At 50.7% G+C, this 25,293-nt stretch overlaps 1 protein-coding gene across 1 annotated transcript in view; it reads right to left on the reverse strand.

The window, feature by feature from the left end:
* grin3bb (glutamate receptor, ionotropic, N-methyl-D-aspartate 3Bb) overlaps positions 1-20,104 on the reverse strand; it is a 94,571-nt gene extending 74,467 nt beyond the window's left edge. Inside the window, exon 1 of the mRNA XM_038778341.1 lies at positions 19,511-20,104. Within this exon, the coding sequence (XP_038634269.1) occupies positions 19,511-19,939 (429 nt within the window). The 5' untranslated portion in view covers positions 19,940-20,104. The remainder of the gene's footprint in view (positions 1-19,510) is intronic.
* Positions 20,105-25,293: the final 5,189 nt, after the last annotated feature.

The following is a 25,293-nucleotide window of genomic DNA, read 5'->3' on the forward strand; positions in this document are numbered from 1 at the left end:
GCAGATGATACCAAATTAGGTGGGAGGGTAAATTGTGACAAGGATGCAGGGATCCCACAGCGAAATCTGGACAGGTTGGGCGAGTGGGCAAATCAATGGCAGATGCAGTATAATTTGGATAAGTGTGAGGTTATTCATTTTGAAAGCACAAACAGTAAGGCAGATTATTACCTGAATGGTTGTAAAATGGGAGAGGGGAATGTGCAGCGGCTCCTGGGTGTCCTTGTGGACCATTCGCTGAAGGTAAGCATGCAGGTGCAGCAGGCGGTAAAGAAGGCTAATGGTATGTTGGCCTTCATTGCGAGAGGTTTCAAGTTTGTAAGCAGGGATGTGTTGCGGCAATTGTACAGGGCCTTGGTGAGGCCACACTTGGAGTATTGTGTGCAGTTTTGGTCTCCTTCTCTGAGAAAGGATGTTCTTGCTCTCGAGGGAGTGCAGCGAAGGTTTACCAGACTGATTCCAGGGATGATGGGACTGTCATATGAGGAGAGATTGACTAGGTTGGGATTGTTCTCGCTGCACTTCAGAAGAATGAGAGGGGATCTCATCGAAACTTATAAAATTCTGACAGGACTAGATGGGGTAGATGCAGGGAAGATATTACCAATGATGTGTGTGTCCAGAACCAGGGGTCACGGTCTGAGGATTCAGGGTAAACCATTTCAGACAGAGATAAGGAGACATTTCTTCACACAAAGAGTGGTGAGCCTGTGGAATTCATTACCACAGCAAGTATTTGATGCTAAAACTTTGAATATATTCAAGAGGCGGGTGGATATAGCACTTGGGGAGAATGGGATCAAAGGTTATGGGGAGAAAGTAGGATTAGGCTATTGAGTTGGATGATCAGCCATGATCGTGATGAATGGCGGAGCAGGCTCGAAGGGCCAGAAGGCCTCTTCCTGCTCCTATCTTCTATTTATGTATCTAAGTATAAATGGCAAGTAACATTTGAGCCACATAAGTGCCAGGCAATGACCATCTCAAACAAAAGAAAATATAATAATTTTCCCTTGACATTCATTTGAAATCCATCATTGAAACCCCCACTATCAATTTACTGGAGATTAACATTGACCAAAAACTGAACTGGGCTAAATACCATAGCTAAAAGAGCAAGCTAGAGGCTGGGAATTCTGCAGTAAGTAACTCACTTCCTGACTCCCCAAAGCCTGTCCATCATCTACAAGACACAAGTTAGGAGTGCAATGCAATACTTGCCTGGATGAGTGCAGCTCCAACGACACTCAAGAAGCTTGATACCATCCAGGACAGGGCCGGCTCAAGGTACCGGCAACTCGGGCAGTCGCCCGGGGCGCCATGTGCTAGGGGGCGCCATCAAGGAGTGCGGGTCCCGCGCATGCGCAGTTGGGCCGGCGCCAAACAGCGCATGCGCGGTGGCCGCCCTCCCTCAGGCCGCCCCGCACAAACATGGCGGATGGATCCAGGCTCGCCAGTGGTCACTCCGGCCCCCCCCCCTCGGGCCCCCTCCGCCCCCCCCCCCCGCTTCCCCCCTCCGGCCCCCCGCCGCCGCCTCCGGCCCCCCCGCCCCCTCCGCCCCCCCTGCCCCCGCCACCTCCCCCTCCGGCCCCCCCACCCCCTCCGGCCCCCCCCCTCTGCCCCCCCCCCCTCCGGCCCCCCCCTCTGCCCCCCCGGCCCCTCCCCTCGGGACCCCCCACCCCCTCCGCCCCCCCGCCCCCTCCGGCCCCGCCCCCTCCAGCCCCGCCCCCCTCCGGCCCTTCCCCCCCGCCGCCCCCACCCCCCCGGCCCCGCCCCCGCCCCCCCCCCACTCGAAGGGCGCCGAAGTTCAGCATGCCCGGGGCGCCAGCAACCCTAGGGCCGGCGCTGATCCAGGACAAAGCAGCCTCCTTGATTTGCATCCCATCCAGCAGCTTAAATATTTACTCTCTCCACCACCTGTGCACAGAGACAGAAGTGGGTACCATCCACAAGATACACTGCAGTAACTTAAGAAAGTTCCTTCGACAACACCTTCCAAACCCGCAACCTTTACCACCTAGAAGGACAAGGTCAGCAAATAGATGGGAACACCACCACCTTGAGGTTCCCCTACAAGTCACACACCCTCCTGACTTTGGAAATATATCACCATTCCTTCAGTGTCACTGGATTGGTATCCTGAAATTCCCTTCCTAATAATCTTGTGGGTGTAGCTGCAACACATGGACTGCAGCAGTTCAAGAAGACAACACAGCACCACCTTCTCGAGGGCAATTGGAGATGGGCAATAAATGCAGGCATTACCAGCAATGCCACATCTCATAAATGAATACCCAGCACATACCCTCAGCTGGAAGTGTTGAAGGTTCATCTACACTGTCCAGAAGCAAACATTGATCACAAGGGTCGCGTTATGATCCACACTGTATGGAAGTGGGTAGAATGTGCTTCAACAGTGACTGACTGAGAAGAAGGGAAATGTGATGAGAAGATTGGAAAATTAAATACGTAACTAAGATTGGATTCTTTAGCAGTTGTCAGCCATTTCTAGAGTGTGTGGTCAAAGTAAAGATTTTTATAAATTCTTCTAAGTAAATTCATTGCAAAACTAAGGAAAGCTTGAGCCAAAGCTCACCACAGTCACTTCCACCATTTTGACCAAGTCAGCTGAAAGTCTTCTTTAATGCAATTTATTTTCATAAAATTGCTTGAATTACATATTTTTCCCTCCCCTCCGTGGCACAGTGGTTAGCGCTGCTGCCTCAGAGGACTAGGAACCTGGTTCAATTCAGACCTCGGGTGACCTTGTGGAGTTTGTACATCGCCTCTGTCTACATGGGTTTCCTTCAAGTGCTTTGGTTTCCTCCCACATTCCAAAGACGTGCAAGTTAGGTTGATTGACCTGATAAATTGCCCCTTAGCGCCCAAAGGCTAGGTGGGGTTAGGGCTGGGGAGTGGGCCCAGGCAGGATGCTCTTTCAGAGAGTCAGTGCTGACTCGATCGGCCGAATGGTCTCCTCTGCCCTGAAGGGATTCTATGGATTCTCTTCTATGATTCCTGAAGACAAAGGTTCTTGCTGGAGGATATGTTCCACGGGTGCCCTGCATCACCTCCTCCAAATGCCCATTCGGAGCCGAGCGAGCTACTGACTGTGGACAGCATCACAGCCAAAGCTGACCCTGTCCTTCCCGACACAAGTCGTTTGCAACAGGCGGCAGTCATTCGATAGCAAATTAGGAGTTCTGGCAGATTAACGCCCTCATCCCCCCTCCGCCCCCACATACACACAAACTAGGAACAATGGGCAAGTTTTTAAAAAGGTCCAATTCAGTGCTTCATCTTTACACTAAGTATTTTCATTTAAGCTCAGAGAAGACCAGCCTCGATTATGATGGACGGAGTCACAAAGGACACACTGGAAATAATTTTTTAAAAAGGACAAACCCGAGGCAAAGAGCAGTGAAAACACCATTAAACTCGGTGAATATGTTTCGCTGGCTTCTGCATTATAAACAGTCACAGGCACTCAAAATCCAATCTCAGAAAAAGACTCAATTTCGAATGACCAATGAGTACATTACAAACGACTTGGAGCAAAAGAAAACTCACTTCTGCCGGAAAGTGAGATGTGATTAGCAAACATGGTTCACTCCCTTATACAGATGGTGTCATTGGCATCTCGGCACTGCGGCTGTCACTGTACAACTCCCAAGCGGGTGTACATCACTGTATTCGGTCTGTTAAATGACAGGTATGTAATGGACTGTTATTCCCGGGGATCTCACGATCTCTTTTTTAAAGCCGTGATTTAATGTGGCCAACAGACCTGAGGAATTTGTTTTAAAAAGCAAGTCAGCTTGTGTTAAGACTAATCAGTACAGGATTAAAGAGAAGTTTTGTGCTGGCAAAGCAAAAATCAATGCTTCCGTGTAAAATGGGCCATTATTGATTAATACCATTTGTTCTGAAATTTTTAACTCCAATTTTCTCCCCTCCCTTCCATATGGTGCTGATCCATGCTGGGGTACAGGTTCCACGGGAGCTATTTTTTTTAAGTTGCCCAAATCTTTGAGTTGTAGTCAGAATATTTTAACATAGAATGCACCGCACTTCCACTTCAATCTTGCCCTCAGACACATCCACACTTCACCAAGAATCGCAAAATCGTGATCAGAAGTGGGAGGTTCGGTTGATTTTTCTCGAGTTCTGATCAACTAATTCAACACAGCCTAGGAATTGCCCACCAACTAACCTACCAACCCTACCATTAAATTACTACTCAATCTGCCCTCTATCCAGGAACCTATATATTCAAGCACTAACTTCATCTACCTATACAGGCACCGGAGAAGATGCAAAAAAAAAAGATACTGGAGCTAAGAGATCATATCTGGAAAGACAAAAACGACTGGTAGTCTTTTCCCTAGAAAAAAGAAGGTGGGGGTAACAGAGACCTTTACAATTATAGTGGTGGTTGTTAGGGTAGAGAATGATTCTGCTTGTATGGAAATCCAAAACTAAGCAGCATTAACATGATCCATCATCTCTTCCATGCTACAGGCACATGGAATGGAAGGAGCACATACTCACGTCCGTTCCCATAGCTAGGATTACCTGGAAAAGGTTGCTAGCCTGTCACCATTTTGGCCATATTTGCCCCCACAGCTACCTGACTCAGAGGCAGGAACGCTACCCACTGCGCCACTAGAGCTGCCATTATCGATATGATAGTCACCAATAAATACAATAGGAAATTCTGGAGACATATCTTTGTCCAGAGACTGTTGGGCCTGTTTCTAAACTGTCCATTCTGTGTATATAATGAGGACACTAACATTATTTCTTATCCAATATCCGACACACCAGCCTGCCAATCCATGCACACAACAAACTACCCACTCACCTTTCCACCCAGCTTCTCACTAATCCATCCATTAATCCAATTCCCCAACCCACCCACATCCATCAACCACTCTCTCAGCTTAATTGTCTGGAGCTCATTTATACAATACATTTCAGGGGGAAAAAACTGTTCTGTTCCGCATTTTGCAGTTACACTAGTTATATCCCCATTGCTTCATTATCCAATGTGTAAATCAATCACAAGACAATCAGGGTAAATATTGTTTCTAATTTGATAGTTTGTTAAAAGATTATGTAATTTGTAAAGAATTACAAAATTAAAGACTTTTTCCATTAGAGGTCATCTCACACCCAAAGACATTGTGATCCTTAATCTGTTCCACTCTCGTCTCCTGTCTGACTTCATTAATTTGTTTCATAACTTTAAGTCTGAATTCCCAGATGGTTTCCTTTGCTGTCTTTGTACCCCCTCATGTTCACTGATAACAGTCCTCGAACTATATGACAAACCACTGCCCCCCGCCCCCTCTCCCATCCTTCGTCAATCCACCCTGTCACATGGGCCGTCAGAAGTTAACTTTTAAAAACTCGACCTTCCTATTTATCAATATTTATGAGAGCCACAAACAATTTAAGCTCACAATCGACATGAGGGAGCTTCTGGCACCTGCTGTCCATGTGAAATGGACTCAAATCTGCACTTCTCTGTTTTCCATGACTATCCTTTCGTCTCTCTGGAGTTTCGATGATGCCAAGATAATGAGGTTGAGAATGGATTGGTTATCCTACATCTGATGCACAGCATCCAGAGTATTGCTGATGACCGAACATTCAGCCTGGTACATTAATGGAACCATGACTGGTTGGCTTGTTGCTGGGAGTGAGGATTATTTAAATAGCTCTGCAAACCAGGTCGTGTATTAAGTGGTAGGAGATGGGTGGGGGGATGGTGGGAGGTGATGAGGGGGTGTATGGCCTGCTGCTAAAGTGCTCTACATTGATATGGTATTAGTTCTAGGTATACCATTGTGCAGTAGATTCCCGGATCCAAATGCTCCAGTGTTAGGTTAGTGGACTCTGTGTGGGTGGGACAATGTGTGTGTTCCACATCGAACAAAGAGAAACAGTAATGTTGTTAACTTCACAGTGTCTTGGTTTGGAAGTTCTTAAATCAGGCAGTAGATTATATTGCGGCTGAGAAAAACAGACCTAATCACAATTCATCACTCCCTCTCACCAAGCCTGTTCCTGTGGCTGGTATTCCATACATATGGTGCAATATGTGACTTTGGTATTGTTATTGAAAAGGAAAATTGGACAATGAAATGGTAAACGCGTAGAACATGATTCCCATTTGTACCACCTTTAGAGACCCACTATCTGTATCTAGACAGAAACCGATAAATGGAAACATATAGAGATGGTTTAGTTTGTCTTATACATATCTGCACAAACTAAACCAGTGTGGGCCCACCTGGATGAGTTAGCGGGAAGGTGCCTTTGTTCCAGTGGCACAGCAGACATGAGTGTATTCAAAACAAATCTGGGGACAAGACTGGAAGAGAGTCGGGGAACCCCGAGATACTCTGTCATTGTGGTCAGTTCTTTCCTGCAAGTGTACACTTAACATTATCAAACACTGCATCTGTACTCAGTTAGAGGCAGGTGACAAGGATAATAATTGCCACTGATCTGATTTCACAGATAAACATCTCCTAATTTAATACCTGTTCCTCAGCTGGAACTCAATTATTCCGTTAATAGTCTACTCATGCTCCTATTTCTTCTGATCTTGTTAAGAGTAATGACAATGTTTATTTTTCCCACCTCTCCTAAAGACAGTGGACAGGATATTGGGGGAGTGTGGGCTAAACAGGGCCAGTGCGGGATGTTCCCACCTCACTGGAGAAGAGGTCCCATCCTTGGGAGCTGCCGCGGCCCCTCGGATCGGCTGGCAGTGCCATCAGTCACAGCAGCACCGAGAGTGCATGAGTGGAAGAAGGAGATGGTGGGTCCAATGGATCCAGGAGATGAGCATGTCTCTAGTTTGGGTGGAATACGGAGGGTGTCAGGAGGGAGTGCTGAATGCAGCAGTGAAAAAGAAAAGGGGGTGATGGAACCATCAATTCACCAGACACGTGTTTCCGATATGAATCGAGGCTTTAATCGACTTACTACAGAGCCAGCCTGTTACGCGTTGATGAACTCTCAGTGAACTGCAGGCTGACTCTGGACAAGGGTATTTATACAGCAGTACTAGGGGGAGGAATCGTGGGTGGAGCCAAGGGTGGAGCCCTGTACAAGCTCCTGAGCATTCCCAGAGCTACTCCCCCTAGTGGTCAGAAAATGCTACTGCGCTTACAAAGACATAGTGTGAATTATCATATTACATTCACCACAGGGGGACTTCCGGTTGCGGCAATGCGGAGCTAAGCCGCACGTTCGGCAGCTCCCGCTAGAAACGGACTTTGGGGCTCTTTTCAGGGCCCCCAACGGAGCTTTTTTGACGATTCCCGACGTGGGAAGGGCTCTGCAGTTGATCCCCAGGGTTCTATGGTCCGGACCAGGAGTGGGGTGAGTAGAAAAGCGGTGGCAGCGCATCTGGAAAAGCGGGGGAAAGGAAACAAAATGGCGGCCGGCGGAGGCCCAGAGGAGTGGAGGCAGTCGGCGCAGGAGCAGCAGGAGACTCTTCGGCGCTGCTTCCAGGAGCTTAAGGTGGAGCTCCTGGAGTCGCTGAAGGCTACCGCCGGTAAGCTGCTGGAGACTCAGACAGCCGAGGGGGCCGCAATCCGGGAGCTGCAGCAGCAGGCCTCTGAAAGGGAGGATGAGGCCGCGGCCGTCGCGGGGAAGGTGGAGATGCACGAGGCGCTCCATAAAAAGTGGCAGGAGCGGTTCGAGGAGCTGGACAACCGGTCGAGGTGGAAAAATTTACAGATCCTGGGCCTCATGGAGGGGCTGGAGGGGTCGGACCTGGCGGCCTATGTGGTCGTTTTGTTGAACTCGCTGATGGGAGCTGGGTCCTTCCAGGGGCCCCTGGAGCTGGAGGGGGCCCACAGAATACTGGCCAGGAGGCCAAGACGAATGAGCCGCCGCGGGCGGCGCTGGTGCGGTTCCACCGGTTCGTTGACCAGGAGTGCGTGCTTCAGTGGGCCAAGAAGGAGCGGAGCAGCAAGTGAGAGAACACGGTGGTGCGGATCTACCAGGACTGGAGTGCGGAGGTGGCTAAGCGGAGGGCCGGGTACAACCGGACGAAGGCAGTGCGCCACAGACAGAGTGTGAAGTTTGGCATGTTGCAGCCGGCGCATCTGTGGGTCACCTACAAGGACCGGCACCATTATTTTGAGTCCCCGGAGGAGGTGTGGGCCTTTGTGCAGGCCGAGAAATTGGACTCAAACTGAGGGTCAGTGATGGGGGCTTTGTATGTAAATGTAACTGTGTCTATTTTTTTTTGGAGGGGGGGGTTCTCCGTTTCATGCAGGATGTGTGTTGGCTTTAGGGTGAGTGGGGCGATGTCTTTATGTATGGGTCTGGTGGGCGGGTTCGGGCAGGGAGGTAAACTGGGAGTGCGGGGAGCTGGTGGTGGGGACCGGCAATGGGAGTTGCCCTAGAGGAGGCAGGGTTGGACAGGGCGAAAGCGCGGGCTTTCCTCTGGTTTCCCGCGCTGCGGGGTGATGGGGGCGGGGTCGGGGCTGAGAAGCGCGGGCCTTTGCTGGTTGTTATTTTCCCGCGCAAGAGCGGGGGGGGGGGGGGATGTGGGCCTGCTGATGGGCATGGAGGAGGAGGAGTAGCCCCACGTGGGGAGGGGTCGGAGGTGTGGCGGGAGTCGCCGGGGTCAGTAGAAGTTAGCTGGCTCACGGGAGTGCTATGGAGGAGGGGGCGCGCGGCTAGGAGGGGTCCTAGCCTGGGGGGGAGGGGGGGGGCTGGTACCGGGTTGCTGCTGAAATGGCCAGGAAGGAGCTGGAGTATGCAGTGGATGCTGGGGAGGGGGGGGGGGGAGAGTTGCTGCCGCGGGGAACAGGCCGAGCGGGGGGCGCTGGCCAGTGGCAGGCAGGGGATGGGTTATGGCTAGTCGGCGGGGGAGGGGGGCAGGAAGCCCTCTGATCCGGCTGATAACCTGGAATGTGAGGGGGCTGAATGGGCCGGTCAAGCGGGCCCGGGTGTTTACGCACTTGAAGGGGCTGAAGGCGGATGTGGCCATGCTCCAAGAGATGCACCTGAAGGTGACGGACCAGGTTCGACTGTGGAAGAGATGGGTGGGCCAAGTATTTCATTCAGGGCTGGATGAGAAGAATCGGGGGGTGGCGATCCTGGTGGGAAAGAGGGTGTCGTTTGAGGCGTTAAATGTGGTGGCTGACAGTGGCGGGAGGTATGTGATGGTGAGTGGCAAGCTGCAGGGGGAGAGGGTGGTGCTGGTGAATGTTTACGCCCCAAATTGGGACGATGCAGGGTTTATGCGGCGTATGTTGGGCCGCATTCCAGATCTGGAGGCGGGGGGGCCTGATCATGGGGGGGGACTTCAGCACGGTGCTGGATCCCCCATTGGATCGATCCAAGTCCCGGACGGGTAGGAGGCCGGCGGCGGCTAAGGTGTTGAGGGGGTTTATGGATCAGATGGGAGGGATGGATCCCTAGAGGTTTGCGAGGCCAAGGGCCAGGGAATACTCATTTTTCTCCCACGTGCATAAGGCCTATTCCAGGATTGATTTTTTTGTCCTGAGTAGGGGGTTGGATTCGAGGGTGGAGGATGTGGAATACTCCGCCATTGCCATTTCAGATCATGCCCCGCACTGGGTGGACCTCGGGCTGGGGGAGGAGAGGGACCAGCGTCCGCTCTGGCGCTTGGAGGTGGGGCTGCTGGCAGATGAGGAGGTGACCGGGAGGGTTCAGGGGTGTATCAAGAGGTACCTTGAGGCCAATGACAACGGGGAGGTCCGAGTGGGGACGATCTGGGAGGCATTGAAGGTGGTGATTAGAGGGGAGGTGATTTTCATCCGAACCCATAGGGAGATGGGAGAGCAGAGAGAGAGGGAGAGGTTGGTGGGGGAGATGGTGAGGGTGGATAGGAGATATGCGGAGGCTCCGGAGGAGGGATTGCTGGGGGAGCGGCGTAGCCTTCAGGCCAGGTTCGATCTACTGACCACCAGAAAGGCGGAAGCTCAGTGGAGGAAAGCACAGGGGGCGGTGTATGAATACGGGGAGAAGGCGAGTAGGATGCTGGCACACCAGCTCTGAAAGCGAGATGCGGCCAGGGAGATTGGGGGAGTGAAGGATTAGAGATGGGAAGGTGGTGCGGAGGGGGGTAGACGTTAATGGCACCCCGCCCCCCTAATCCAGCAGCAACTCGGTATCCATCCCCCCCCCCCCAAGGCTAGGACCCCTCCTAGCCGCGACTCCCCCTCCACTGTACTCCCGTGAACCAGCTGACCTCTGCTGACCCCGGCAGCTCCCGCTCTAACTCCGACCCCTCCCGATATGAGGTCCTCCCTCCTCCCCTGCATCAGCTCCTTGGCGCCGCTTCAGCGCGGGAAACCCGGCCTAATAACCACGCCCCTCGCCACCAGCTCCACCCCCTCGTCCCGCAGCGCGGGAAACCAGAGAAAAGCCCGCGCTTTCACACTGCCCCACCCCACCAATGCAGCTCCCAAACCGCAGTCCCAACCCAACCACCAACTCCGTACAAACAAAGACACAGATTAACCACAAACCCCAGTACCCCCCTTAGAACACAAAACCATAACCCACATCGTCCGAAAGCGAGAGAAAAAACGGAAACAAACAGAATAACCCGCTACAGCATAAACAATGATACAGAAATAGAAAAACTCCCACAGCCCCCAATCTCTAGTTCGAGTCCAGCTTTTCAGCCTGCACAAAGGCCCACGGCTGATTACGTGGAACGTGAGGGAGTTGAATGGGCCGGATAAGCGGGCCCGGGTGTTTTCGCATCTGAAGGGGTTGAAGGCGGACGTGGCCATGCTCCAGGAGACCCACCTGAAGGTGGCGGACCAGGTCCGTCTGAGGAAGGGGTGGGTGGGGCAGGTTTTCCACTCAGGGCTCGACTCAAAGAACCGAGGGGTGGCGATCCTGGTGGGGAAGAGGGTGGCGTTTGAGGCGTCTGAGGTTGTGGCTGATAGTGGCGGCAGATATGTGATGGTGAGCGGTAAACTGCAGGGGGAGAGGGTGGTGTTGGTTAATGTGTACGCCCCAAATTGGGATGATGCTGGTTTCATGAGGCGTATGTTGGCCCGCATTCCTGGCCTGGAGATGGGGGGCTTGATCATGGGGGGGGGACTTCAATACGGTGCTGGATCCCCTACTGGATCGTTCTAGTTCAAGGACAGGCAGGAGGCCGGCGGCGGCCAAGGTGTTGAGGGGGTTAATGGACCAGATGGGAGGAGTGGATCCCTGGAGGTTCGGGAGGCCGAGGGCTCGGGAGTACTCTTTTTTCTCCCATGTGCACAGGGTTTATTCCTGCATTGATTTCTTTGTTTTGAGTAGGGGACTGGTCCCGAGGGTGGAGGAGGCCGAGTATTCGGCTATTGCGATTTCGGACCATGCTCCGCATTGGGTGGATCTGGAGATGGGGGACGTGCGGGACCAGCGCCAGCTTTGGCGTCTGGACGTGGGGTTGATGGCTGATGAGGAGGTGTGTAGGAGGGTTCGGGGATGTATTGAGAGGTACCTCGAGGTCAATGATACTGGGGAGGTCCAGGTGGGGATGGTGTGGGAGGCTCTGAAGGCAGTGATTAGGGGGGAGCTGATCTCCATCCGAGCCCATAGGAAGAGGGGGGAGAGGAGGGAGAGGGAGAGACTGGTGGGGGAGCTGTTGAGTGTGGATAGGAGGTACGCGGAGGCCCCGGAGGAGGGATTGCTGGGGGAGCGGCGTAGCCTGCAGGCTGTTTGATTTATTGACCACCAGAAAGGCGGAGACACAGTGGAGGAAGGCGCAGGGAGCGGTCTATGAGTATGGAGAGAAGGCGAGCAGGATGCTGGCGCACCAGCTTCGTAAGCGGGACGCGGCTAGGGAGATTGGTGGAGTGAAGGATAGAGATGGGAATGTGGTGCGGCAGGGAGCAGAGGTCAATGAGGTCTTTAGGGACTTCTACAGGGAACTGTACCGGTCGGAGCCGTCGGCGGTGGGAGGGGGAATGGAGAGTTTTTTGGACAGGCTCCGATTTCCAAGGGTGCAGGAGGAGCAGGTGGAGGGACTGGGGGCGCCGATCGAGTTGGAGGAGCTATTCAGTGGGATTGGCCACATGCAGTCGGGGAAGGCGCCGGGACCGGATGGGTTCCCGGTTGAATTTTATAAGAAATATGCGGACCTGCTGGGCCCCCTGTTGGTTAGGACCTTCAACGAGGCATGGGAGGGGGGGTGTTCTGCCCCCGACGATGTCTCGGGCGCTAATCCCCTGATCCTGAAGCGTGATAAGGACCCCTTGCAGTGCGGATCATACAGGCCGATTTCACTGCTGAATGTAGACGCCAAGCTGCTGGCGAAGATCTTGGCCACTAGAATAGAGGACTGGGTGCCGGGGGTGGTACATGAAGATCAGACGGGTTTTGTGAAGGGGAGGCAGCTGAACACTAACGTGCGAAGGCTGCTAAATGTGATAATGATGCCGGCAGCAGAAGGAGAGGCGGAGATTGTGGTGGCATTGGATGCGGAGAAGGCCTTTGACAGGGTTGAGTGGTGGTACTTGTGGGAGGTGTTGGAGAGGTTTGAGTTTGGGGTGGGGTTTATTAAATGGGTGAGGTTGCTGTACGAGGCCCCGATGGCGAGTGTAGCGACAAATGGGAGGAGGTCCGAGTACTTCAGGCTCCACCGTGGGATGAGGCAGGGGGGCCCCCTGTCCCCCTTGCTTTTTGCGCTGGCAATTGAGCCTCTTGCCATGGCTCTCAGGGAGTCGAGGAGGTGGAGGGGTTTGGTGCGAGGTGGGGAGGAGCACCGAGTGTCGCTGTATGCGGACGACTTGCTGCTGTATGTAGCAGACCCGGTGGGGGGAATGCCGGAGGTGATGGAGATTCTTGCTGAGTTCGGGAGTTTCTCGGGATATAAATTGAACCTGGGCAAGAGTGAGCTGTTTGTTATACACCCGGGAGATCAGGAGGAGGGGATTGGTAGGCTCCCGCTAAAGAGGGCAGTGAGGAGTTTTAGGTACCTGGGGGTTCAGGTGGCTAGGAGCTGGGGGACTCTGCACAAGCTCAATTTTACTAGGTTGGTGGAGCAGATGGAGGAGGAGTTTAAAAGGTGGGACATGCTGCCGTTGTCGTTGGCGGGTAGAGTACAGTCCGTTAAAATGACGGTGCTCCCGAGGTTTTGGTTTTTCTTTCAGTGCCTCCCCGTTTTCATTCCGAGGGCCTTTTTTAGGAGGGTGAGCAGCAGCATTCTGGGATTTGTTTGGGCGCACGGGACTCCGAGGGTAAGGAGGGTCTTTTTGGAGCGGGGCAGGGATAGAGGGGGGCTGGCGCTGCCCAACCGCTCTGTGTACTATTGGGCAGCTAACGTCTCGATGGTACGTAAGTGGGTAATGGATGGGGAGGGGGCAGCATGGAAACGGATGGAGATGGCATCCTGTGGAGGCACGAGCCTGAAGGCACTGGTAACGGCGCCGCTGCCCCTCCCTCCAACGAGGTACATTACGAGCCCGGTGGTGGCGGGTACCCTCAAAATTTGGGGGCAGTGGAGGTGACATAGGGGGGAAGTGCGGGGTTCGGTGGAGGCCCCACTGCGGGGGAACCACCTGTTTGTCCCAGGGAACATGGATGGCGGGTTCCTGGGGTGGCACAAGGCGGGCATTAGGAAGTTGGGAGACCTGTTTATTGACGGGAGGTTCGCGAGCCTTGGTGAACTGGAGGAGAAGTTTGAGCTCCCCCCCCGGGGAATATGTTCAGGTACCTTCAGGTCAAGGCGTTTGCTAGGCGACAGGTGGAGGGGTTCCCTTTGCTGCACCCGTGGGGTGTAAGGGATGGGGTGCTTTCGGGGGTGTGGGTCGGGGATGGGAAGGTGTCTGACATCTACCAGGTAATGCAAGAGGTGGGGGAGGCATCGGTAGAGGAGCTGAAGGCTAAGTGGGAGGTGGAGCTGGGGGAGCAGATTGAGGAGGGGACATGGGCGGACGCCCTGGAGAGGGTGAACTCCTCCTCTTCATGTACGAGGCTTAGTCTCATCCAGTTCAAGGTGCTGCACCGGGCCCACATGTCCGGATCTAGGATGAGTAGGTTCTTTGGGGGCGAAGACAGGTGCGTCAGGTGTTCGGGGAGTCCAGCGAACCATGCCCATATGTTCTGGGCATGCCCGGCACTGGAGGAGTTCTGGGAGGGGGTGGCGAGGACGGTGTCGAGGGTGGTGGGATCCAGGGTCAAGCCAGGCTGGGGACTCGCGACATTTGGGGTTGGGGTGGAGCCGGGAGTGCAGCAGGCGAAAGAGGCCGATGTTTTGGCCTTTGCGTCCCTAGTAGCCCGGCGGAGGATCTTGCTGCAAAGGAAAGATGCGAGACCTCCGAGCGTGGAGACCTGGATCAATGACATGGCGGGTTTCATTAAGCTAGAGAGGGTCAAATTCGCCCTGAGGGGGTCGGTACAAGGGTTCTTTAGGAGGTGGCAGCCTTTCCCCGACTTCTGGCTCAACGATAAGGTACTAGGTCAGCAGCAGCAGCAACCCAGGAGGGAGGGGGGAAAAGGTGGAGGGGGGGGGGGGGGTTTAGGGGGATAGTGTTTAAGTTAATTTGCTTATTGTTAATTTATTTTGTTGTTTATTGGCGTTGGGGGGTGGGGGATTTGTTATATATGTTGCTACGGGTGCCGGGGGGTGTTTATTACTATTATTGTTATTGTTATTATTGTTTTGTTGATATATATTTTTCAAAAAATTCCAATAAAAATTTTTTTTTTTTTTAAATTCCTTCTCATTGCTTGTTCCAAAAAACAATTCAAATTCAAATTGAATCCAATTCATGGTCTCCACAAGAGAGACATACATGATCCAAGCTGATAAGAAAAGGCATCGCGCCTCATCTTGGGCTTGAGTGACACTTGATCTTCATAATCTGCGATTATAGATTGGTAACAAGCCCAATTGGCCCATGAGTATTTATTTAAATATGATTTTGGTGCCCATACAACCCCCAGTGTATGTGGGTGAACTCAGGGGTGGGTGAAAAAGTGATACCCAAAGATATGTGGTCCCCTCCTTTGCTGAACACACGCCTGCCGAGAGCACCTAAAATGCAGCCCCCTGATTCTTCCTCAGGTATAGTTTGCAAAGGCACCAGGCATCCTGATACCCTACCCAAAGTTCTTCATGTATCAGTGGCCTATTCACCACATAGGGCACCATCTGTGCCCCCCTTCCTTCCGCCTTCCCATTTGTGACCTCTCCCAACTAACCCCCCCTTCCCTCCCACACCCCACCCACCACCATGGGCCTCAACTCTCTCTTTTTTGCCTTTCAGTTATAGCCTTGTGCCTCAGTACATTTCTCACCCAATAGACTGTCAACCTGCCAGCCAAGCTGATTGCCCAGAGGGAACCCTGGTTAAAAGGCGCATTGTACTGTTAATTTCAGAAGGATATCGGAGCAACTCTTACTTCAAGGTTCCCAGTCTGGAACTCACTTCCCTGTGGTGATATGCCTGTAGACGGATGTTGTATATAGTTGGTGGTGGGACCTCCAACCAGAAGGTGGCGGTACAGATCCACCATGTGGTTTTGAGACAGCGGTCATGCCAAAAGGCACTCAGATATAAGTCAGGGCCGATCAGGTGATCTGCAGCAGGTTGTAAGATGTACATGAGGACAATCATGAATAGGGGTAGTTCCAGGGGAATATAAAGAAACTCCAAGATAACTTGCTCTGTATCTGAGCGTCACCTTACCACGTGTGTATTAATAAAATCCTGGTTTGGACAAATCACCAGCAGTTCTGTAGATTCCTTACTAGACAATGAACACTGAACACAACATTCCCCACCTCTCCATAAATATCAGGGTTCTGAGGGGCGGGGTAGCATTCCAAAAGACATCTGAATAGGGTTTTCTAGTTGCTCATTCTTCACGTTCAGATTTAGTGGTGGGCACCGTAGCGGAGTTTAATATTGTCCTTGTCCAATGACACACACGTGAACGTACAGCAGCAATCGCTAAATAATGATTGAGGAACCTTGGCTGATTTTCTCTCCATGGGTTAGCGATTGTGTAGCCAACCGAACTCAACACAGACCAAGATTGGAACCCGGGACCACATTGCGGGGTGAATTTACCAGCTGGGTTGAGATGATAAACTGGATGTCGCACTCAACCTTTACACAGTACAACAGAGAACAGCCAGCTACAGTTAGCCACAGTCAATGAGATATGTAAGAGATGGCGTGATCGGCCGAGAAGCTGACAAGCGTGTGTTTAAGATTGAAAACAGACTGAACAGAAGTGAAAGCAGGATTATTAATAACGATTTTGATCAGCAATGAACATTCTTTGACTATGATTTTAATCTTTGCCACACGTTGATACATAGCCACACAGAATGACAGTCATTCAAATCCCGAGTCAATTCAAGTTATACAGACGCTATCAGAATTCTGTCGAGCAGGTTTGTTTACGGTCTGTGCTGATCTCATCTGGGACAGCCGCACGGAGCACCACAATTAACCCCTGGATCCTTTTCCCTAATTGTTATTCAGTGAGCTCCTGCTGAACGATGTATTGGGCGAGAGCAGAATCAGGCTCCGTTGTGAAGTCCTCCATGGATGGAATCCCCAGTCAGCTCACATTGTCCAGTTTCACACAAGAAAGGCCATTTGGGTGAGATGTTGAAATTGCTGGCGCCTGTGGAGCCTGTATCCCCCGAGAGCCAGGAGGTGGTAGAATATTGAAGGGGGAAGCAGTTACCATATATGCTTATGACACCTTCTGCGAGAGCCCAGTATATAGGACTCTAATGCTGGTTAGTGTATTCATTGAGACAGCACTGGGCGGTATAAGACACCCATACTACACACTACATCTCACCAGACTGCAGTCAGTCAAAAACATAAAATATAACCACTGCACAGATTAAGGTATTAACTGATATAGTCCTGTTCCGTTCCATGCAACTGCAATGATGACACCATTTGGCATTGCCCCAGGACTGCACCAGGAATCATGTCAACGGGCATCTTAGTAATTAGCAAGTGAAATGCTGAAGCAGACGGCATTGCTACTAAACGCACCAGTCATTCATCACTCACCCAAAGCCATATTGTTGCTGCAATATTTTATCACCAAATATAATTCAGCTTGTTCCACTTTGTGCCAATTACTACCTAGTTATTGCGCACTAGTGACACCTATTGATGATAAGGCAACAATGTAACTATCTGCTCAATGCCAATCTCACTGGGGGTGGGTAATATCAGCTGGCATCCCCGCACACAAATATAATGGCTCCCTGCTGGAAAATGTGCATTTCAGGTGAGATCATCGGGGTCATCTGCAATTCCCCCCCCCCCCCCAAAAAGCCAAGTAGGCTTCTGATAGTCCCAGGAAAGGAGAGGAAATTGGAGACAAGTGATGTCTCTCCAGCCACATCTGTTCTACATTTCTCTCCTAAAGCTGCTAACTACAAGGCTGTGGCCATCTATTTGTTTTTCATTCTCAAGATGTGGCAAGGCCTACATTTATTCTCTATTTCCAGTTACCTCGAGTTGCTGATGAACAACCTTCTTCAACCTTTGCAGCCCTATAGTGAAAGTGCCCCCATAAACAGGGAGCTGAATAAGGAGTTCCAGGATGTTGACCCAGCAATGATGAAGGAACAAGTGATATACAAGCATGTTGTGATGGTGTAAGACTTGGGAGGAGAACTTGGAGGTGCTGGTCACCTGTTGCCCTTGCCCTAGTGCATGTTGCAGTCTGGCGAGCTCCTGCTGAAGAAGCCTTAATGAGTTGCCGCAGTATGTCCTGTAGATGGTACACGCTGTAACCACAGCATGTCTATGATGGAGGAAGTGGAGGGGGTGCCAATCAAGAGGGCCGCTTTGTCCTGGATGGTGTTGAGCTTCTTGGGTGTTGTTGGAGCTGCACTCATCCAGGCAAGTGGCGAGTACTCCATCACACTCCTGACTTGTGGCCAGGTTTTGGAGAGTCAGGAGGTGAAGTAGAATTCCCAACCTCTGACCTGCTCTTGTAGCCACTCCACTAATGTGGCTGGTCAAGCTGACTGGTCAATGACGAGTGACAGGGTCTAGGAACACACTTAAATAGAGTGGAAACGGTCTTGTGGCAACCCAAAAGGAACATGTCGCTCACAAACTGTCCCCCTTTCAGATACCGAGCAAAAACATTCTAATGTACAGACGAGGTACAAAGAACAAAATCCATGGACGGGCCACTAGCCTCGATGAAGGCAATGCCATTGAAAGTCATGGCTGGCCTTGTTGGAGAATGGATGTGGCTACCACCCAGGACAGTAGTTGCTCACATGGCTGTTCTTCAGTTAGATGCCGAGGGCGAGAGTGCGAGTAGGCTATTCCACCAGGGGAGCATCACAGCTGAGCCTGACACAGCCCTCACTTAAAACCACCCTGCATGCATCTTGTGACCAGAAGCAGCCACCCTTTGTGATTGCCATGGGCTGAAGAAGGAATAGTAACATCACCGGCCACTTTGAGCCCAGGCTCGGGGTGAAATGTAGCCCCTTCTTTGATCGCACCCATTGGGCCAGTTGGAACAGAGCTGAACCCTATTTAAATCGGCAGGGTTCAATGCTGTAAATGACATCAAAGTTAAACCCCGTCCGACATCGGAGGTCCGGCTCATTTACAATGTTCGTTGTACAATTTACATTCCGGCTCCTCCAACTACCCCTGTCTCTCACACGGGGAAAGCGTTTAGATACAGTATTAGTCACAGTTTCAATCAGGGAACATTGAAGATCACAACTCAAGGACCACCTCAGAACTGCCAGGGACAGTCTGACCCGATTATTCCGATCACCAATTAATTTACCGCTGTTAATTACTAAATGGTGGCTATTTTAGTCCTTGAAAACAATACTTTTGAAGCACAATTCGATGCTCCCGAATTCCAGTAGAGATACAGAGTTCTGTTTAATAAATATTACAACCAATACATTACTCTCACAGCCCGTGACAACAGGGGCAATATATCACAATGCTGTCCAATATAAAACTGAGTGTTTTATTTATATTAAACCTGAATGCTGACTCCCGGAAAAGGTTGTTGCCGATTGATTCGATGTTAATTTCAGAAATGACCAATTTAATCAGAACTGGTTCACGGGTGGGCGGGCCGCCAGAACTCTTGTTACTTTAAAAAAATATATTTTAAATTACTCTCCGACAAAGTGAGGTGGCTGGAATTAAATTATTTGTAGTAATACTCAACTAGTCGATTGGAATTCCACTTCGGAATTAACCCCCCCCCCCCCCCCCTCCCCAAAAAAAAACAGGTCCAGGTGAGCAGCCCCCGAGTTTAAAAATTAAAACCCTGCTCCACAAGTCCCGGAGTGGGGTCCGAGTCTTCGGTTCCTCAGAGACAACTCCTAACCCCCCTCCAAATTTTCACCCACATTCACACTTTGGAAGCGACTTCGCTACCAGACTGTCAATTTCAGACCAAGTTGAAATCAGCAACGCTGAATTCAGAGACAGGGCTCTCTGAAGTTGGGTAACTTTTGACCACCTACCTCAGTCCGCAGCGCCTCTCCCCGCTCCAATATACTAATGAAGGGAATTTCCAGGAAAGAGGATAAAAAATCCATCTGGACCAGTTGATCTGCAGATTCTGGGAAAGCCAGGACGGCGGACACTCCCCGGACCACGATAGACTGGCAGACGGATTGCAAAAGTGAATGGGGGTCAGGGCGCCAGCCCTGGCTGCTGACCAGCTCCAGGCTCAAGTTGTAGGGCAACAGATTGCCTCTCAGGGCCGAGTCCACAGCCTCCAGCAGCGCCTGTTGCAGCAGAGCTTTGCTGGGCGTGGGCAGCACGGTGCCCAGGCTGACAGTGTGTCCGATCCTGTTGAGGATGTGGCAGGGCTGAGGGTGAGGGTGGCAGAGGCCGAGCAGGGCGTGCAGGAGCCCGAGGAGAGCCCACAGTCTGTCCCGCGTCCCCATAGTCCAGTCTCCAGGTGAAGCGGCGAGGAGGGTCTGGGTGGGGGAACTCGGGCTCACAGCCAGCGCACTGCCGCAGCTGGAGGCTGTCACTGGCTGCGAGGAGGGGAGAGCTGATCAATAGACACCGGATGGGGCAAGTCTGAAGGCACGGAGCTCTAAACCTGCAGCCTGTCTTTCCAGGAGGTTTAAAGTTAACCAGTGCTGTCGGAGGGAGAGGAATTGGAGAGAGAGAGAGAGAGAAGGTATGAAAGAACAAGTAAAGAAGAGGGGGGGGGGGGGGGGAAAGAAATTAATTAAATTAAATAAATAGTGAGGGTTGCAGAGGCTGAGGGAGGAGCCGGAGGAGAGTCTGTCCCGGGACCCTCAGGAACAGAGGAAGGAAGATTCTAAGAGAGGTGGCGGAGAGAGGGAGATTTATTGGGGAGGGAGCTCTAATGCGGCAGGAAAGTTGGGTGAAGGGATGTTTAACATTTGTCCTGGGGTGAGGGTGTCTGTGGAGTAGCTGCAGAGTTGGAGGGCTGCAGAATGGAGAGTTAATATTGGGGGAGAGGGGGGGAGCTTCTCTAATTTGAATTGAGAGAAGCCCAAGTCACCAGCACCTCATCCTCGTCACAATCTCCCCCCCCCCCCCCCCAAACTGAGCCTCTAACATAGTTTGTGAGGGCAGAAAGATCGAGTTCAGCTTTCACATTCCTGGTGGGGGGGGGGGGGGGGGCAAGTTGGGGCTTAATGAAAATCCCCGGTTGTCTCCAGGCACCCCTTTTGCCTCCAAGATTTCCAAAAGTGGCCATTTCAATACTCGGATTGGCTACCCATTCTCCCGATGTGAAACAGATTTGGGAGTGTAATAGGTGCAATGGGAAATTCATCCACCTCAACCAGTTCAGCGGCCGGCTGAAGTTTATGTTTTCCGTGCCAAGGTAGAGGGACATGAGAAGAGGTCACATTCTCAAAGCGAGTGTCTCAGTATTACAGCAGTGACATGGAGAATCGCTGACAGCATCTCGGATCTGTGATTAGAACAGGTCGCGCCCCACTGACTCCAATCATTTGTTAGATGGTCCATTTCAAAGTGTGAATCGGTTTGTAGCATTAACACCGTCGGGGATTCAGGCGAAATGATGCCTTCCATTTAAATTACAAACACTGCACCCACCCTTTACAGAATTACAGAAGCGCAGGAGAAGACCATTCGGCCTATCGCACCTATACTGGCTCTCCGAATGAACATTCCACCCAGGGCCGTTCCCCACCTGCCTTCTTGGATTGGATTGGATTTGTTTATTGTCACGTGTACCGAGGTACAGTGAAAAGTATTTTTCTGCAAGCAGCTCAACAGATCATTCAGTACATGGGAAGAAAAGGGAATTAAACAGAATTCAAGAAAATACATGAGAATACATAATAGGGCAACACAATATATACAATGTAACTACATAAGCATTGGCATCGGATGAAGCATACATGGGTGTCGTGTTAATGAGGTCAGTCCATAAGAGGGTCATTTAGGAGTCTGGTGACAGTGGGGAAGAAGCTGTTTTTGAGTCTGTTCGTGCGTGTTCTCCTTGTTACCCTGCAGGTTGTGTTTCTTTCCAGATGTGGAGATGCCCACTTTGTTTTTATATGCGGTGGTGGAACCCACCTCGTCACTCACCTGATGAAGGAGCTGCGCTCCGAAAGCTAGTGATTCGAAACAAACCGGCTGGACTTTAACCTGGGCAGCAAGGTAGCACAGTGGTTAGCACTGTTTCGCCACAGCTCCAGGGTCCCAGGTTCGATTCCCGGCTTGGGTCACTGTCTGTGTGGAGTTTGCACGTTCTCCCCGTGTCTGCGTGGGTTTCTTCAGGATTCCTCCCACAGTCCAAAGATGTACAGGTTAGGTGGATTGGCCATGCTAAATTGCCCTTAGTGTCCAAAAGGTGGGGTGGGGTTACTGAGTTACCAGAGAGGGTGGATTTGTGGGCTTGGATAGGGTGCTCTTTCCAAGGGCCGGTGTGGACTTGATGGGCCAAATGGCCTCCTTCTGCACTGTAAATTCTATGATTCTATGTAAGACTTCTTACCCTTTGCAGATAATCATCTTGTTTCCTCCTGAATGCCGGGATCGAACCTGCCTCCACCACACTCTCAGGTGCTGCACATTCTCCTTGCTACTTTTCTTTACAGTTCATGGGCAGTTTCCTATTGCAACTCATTTATTCCCGAGACTCACAAACTAAGAAGCTCCTCATCTCATATAAGGAGAGCAAAATATAATAGAGGGACATGTTTAGTCAAAGATGGTGGAAAGGCGAGGGCGGAGTTACAGACCAACAGAAAAGCAGGGGGCAGATGAATTACTATTTGAAGCATATGTTACAGGATTATGGGAGAAAGGATAAGCAGGAGGCTTAGTTTTAGGTGACTCTGGAGCTAAGTGCTGGGACAACAAGAAAGGCCAAGGGGCCTTGTTCAGAGATGATTTTCAAAGCCTGTTTGGTGTCACTTTGTCACAATTTCGTTATTTATCACATCTTCTTTCTACCTGGGTGGTCACAGCAAGACGTCTTACAACACCAGGTTAAAGTCCAACAGGTTTATTTGGAATCACTAGCTTTCGGAGCATAGCTCCTTTATCAGCTAAGTCTGATTTTCACCATTTGGTACATCAGGCAACATAAAGCAGGCTGCACACCATTCAAATTTACAATCTGACCACCTATTTGCATTTCAAAAGGCAGAAAGGTAGGCTAAGCGAAAGGCCCAGTGGGAAATTATGGATTGGCCGTTGATACTTTCCTTGATGTTGATTAAACGTTTCAGGTGGTGACCTTCAATTAGAACTCAGATGAAAGGTCATCAATCTGAAACATTAACTGTTTTTCTCTCCCCAAGTGCTGCCTGACCTGCTGAGTATTTCCAACACCTTCCATTATCAGATTTCCAGCATCAACAGTATTTTCTTTGGCATTAATGTTGAGTAATGATGGGAAGCAAGAATTTTAATACTTTTTCCCCCCATTTTCTCTGTGCTCTCACTGGGTGATGGGCAACAAGTCCAAATTAGCCATTCTCATTGGATGCTCGGTGACACATTTTGAGTAGGAGAAGGTGCAGTGCTTTGTCCCCTTTGCCAAAGGCATCTGTTTGGTATAACACAATCAATCAAACAACAGCATGAGAACTAACCAAACACCAGTAATTAATCCCACTGAGTTCAAATGAGGCTAGACGATTCTGGTTAGCCACTGCTTGTCTGAATTCATCCAATTTTCAAGAATTCATATCCTACAGGAGATGCATCAGAGACGCTCAAAATTGAGAGTTTAAAGAACTCTCAATTTCTTCGTATTTGACACCTTATAGACATTGCCATAAATCGCATGAATTACTTCCCCATGGAGACAGTGTGTTGCCAGGTTTATGATCCAGCCTGGGATCAGAATGATGGACATCATTTCTGCGCACTTTATTGAACCATAGCCAGCTGTGCACGGTTTATGCATAGCTCCCCAAGATGACAAATTAGCTCAATGAAATCATCCATGAGTTTTGGGCAGGATATGGTTGGCTTCTCCTCACTGCAGGTACAGGCTGCCTGCAGCCCCTACTTGTACTTAACTCTGCAAGTAGTCTGTATGCTGAGGGCTGTAAATGGAAAATTCTCATCACTTGATCGATTGGAAATTCCCATTTGCAGCAGAGTGTCTCCTGGGATTGATGTGTACTGTCAAATAGAATCTCTGGAAAGGAGCAGCAGTGAAAATATCATTAAGATACGGCGCCGAGGACCCGGGTTCAATCCCGCGTGGAGTTTTCACATTCTCCCCGTGTCTGTATGGGTCTCACCCCCACAACCCAAAGATGTGCAGGTTAGGTGGATTGGCCACACTAAAATTGCCCCTGAATTGGAAAAATATAAAAAAGAAAATATCATTAAGGGCATCGGGGGAGCTAATGGGAAGAACCTGGCTCTGAATTGGGGATAGAACATAGAACATAGAACAGTACAGCACAGAACAGGCCCTTCGGCCCTCAATGTTGTGCCGAGCAATGATCACCCTACTCAAACCCACGTATCCACCCTATACCCGTAACCCAACAACCCCCCCCCCCTTAACCTTACTTTTTAGGACACTACAGGCAATTTAGCATGGTCAATCTACCTAACCCGCACATCTTTGGACTGTGGGAGGAAACCGGAGCACCCGGAGGAAACCCACGCACACACGGGGAGGACGTGCAGACTCCGCACAGACAGTGACCCAGCCGGGAATCGAACCTGGGACCCTGGAGCTGTGAAGCATTTATGCTAACCACCATGCTACCGTGCTGCCCTCCCAGGGGGGCATCTGTTCAGCACAAGGTCACTTTTTTCCACCTGATAATTGAGTTCCAGCGGACAAGACAGGTGGGTAACAGGAACACATTTAGAAAGGTTGAAGTACAATTTTTAATTTGTTTTGTCCCCATTGGAGTTCAGGGTATATTAAATGATTGACATAGTGTATATTGCACCTGAGATGTGGAAAGACATTACCTGGTGGAACAGTGACACATTGGTTAGCACTGCTGCCTCACAGCACCAGGGACCCGAGTTCAATTCTGGCACTGGGTAACTGTGGAGTTTTCCTGTTCTCACCATGTCTGCATGGGTTTTCTCCGGGTGCTCCAGTTTCGTCCCACAGCCCAAAGATGTACAGGTTAGGTGGATTTCTAGGGATAGGGTGGGCCTAGCTGGCATGCTCTTTTGGCGGGTCAGTGCAGACTGGATGGGCTGATTGGCCTCCTTCTGCACTGTCGGGATTCTATGGGTGGTTAAATACCATGATCGGGTAGTTTGTACATGAACTGTTGAAGAACTGAGACTTCTTTCTGTGCCCTATTATGTTCTTAACCATAGTTATCGTCTTGCAATGTTGTGTGGATAGATACAGTATTAATAGTCAAAGCTCCATGCTACAGGAATTAGGTACATTGAATATTGTATTGTCAAAGTCTATTTTATGTACCCTTGGTTCAAAGTTTTCCAATGATTCAGAAGGTCCATTCAAGAGCAATTTTAAAAATATTTTATTTGCCACATTTTCATCATTTTCACCATACAAAAAAGAAACAAACAGAGCCCTAACAATATTTTAAAAAGAGACAATCCCCCCCCCCCCACCTAACCCCACCCCCTCAACAATCAACGGTAACCAACTCCCGAAAGTGCAAAATAAACAAACCCCAACAATTGTAGAACCCCTCCTCCACCTCCCCCTCAGCTCAAACTTCACCTTCTCCAGAGTCAAAAACTCCAGCAGGTCCCCACACCACACCAAGGCACAGGTTGGAGAGACTGACCTCTGCCACAACAGGACCCGCTTATGAAT

This window comes from Scyliorhinus canicula, chromosome 18 (assembly GCF_902713615.1).
Source record: "Scyliorhinus canicula chromosome 18, sScyCan1.1, whole genome shotgun sequence".
Lineage (NCBI taxonomy): Eukaryota > Metazoa > Chordata > Chondrichthyes > Carcharhiniformes > Scyliorhinidae > Scyliorhinus > Scyliorhinus canicula.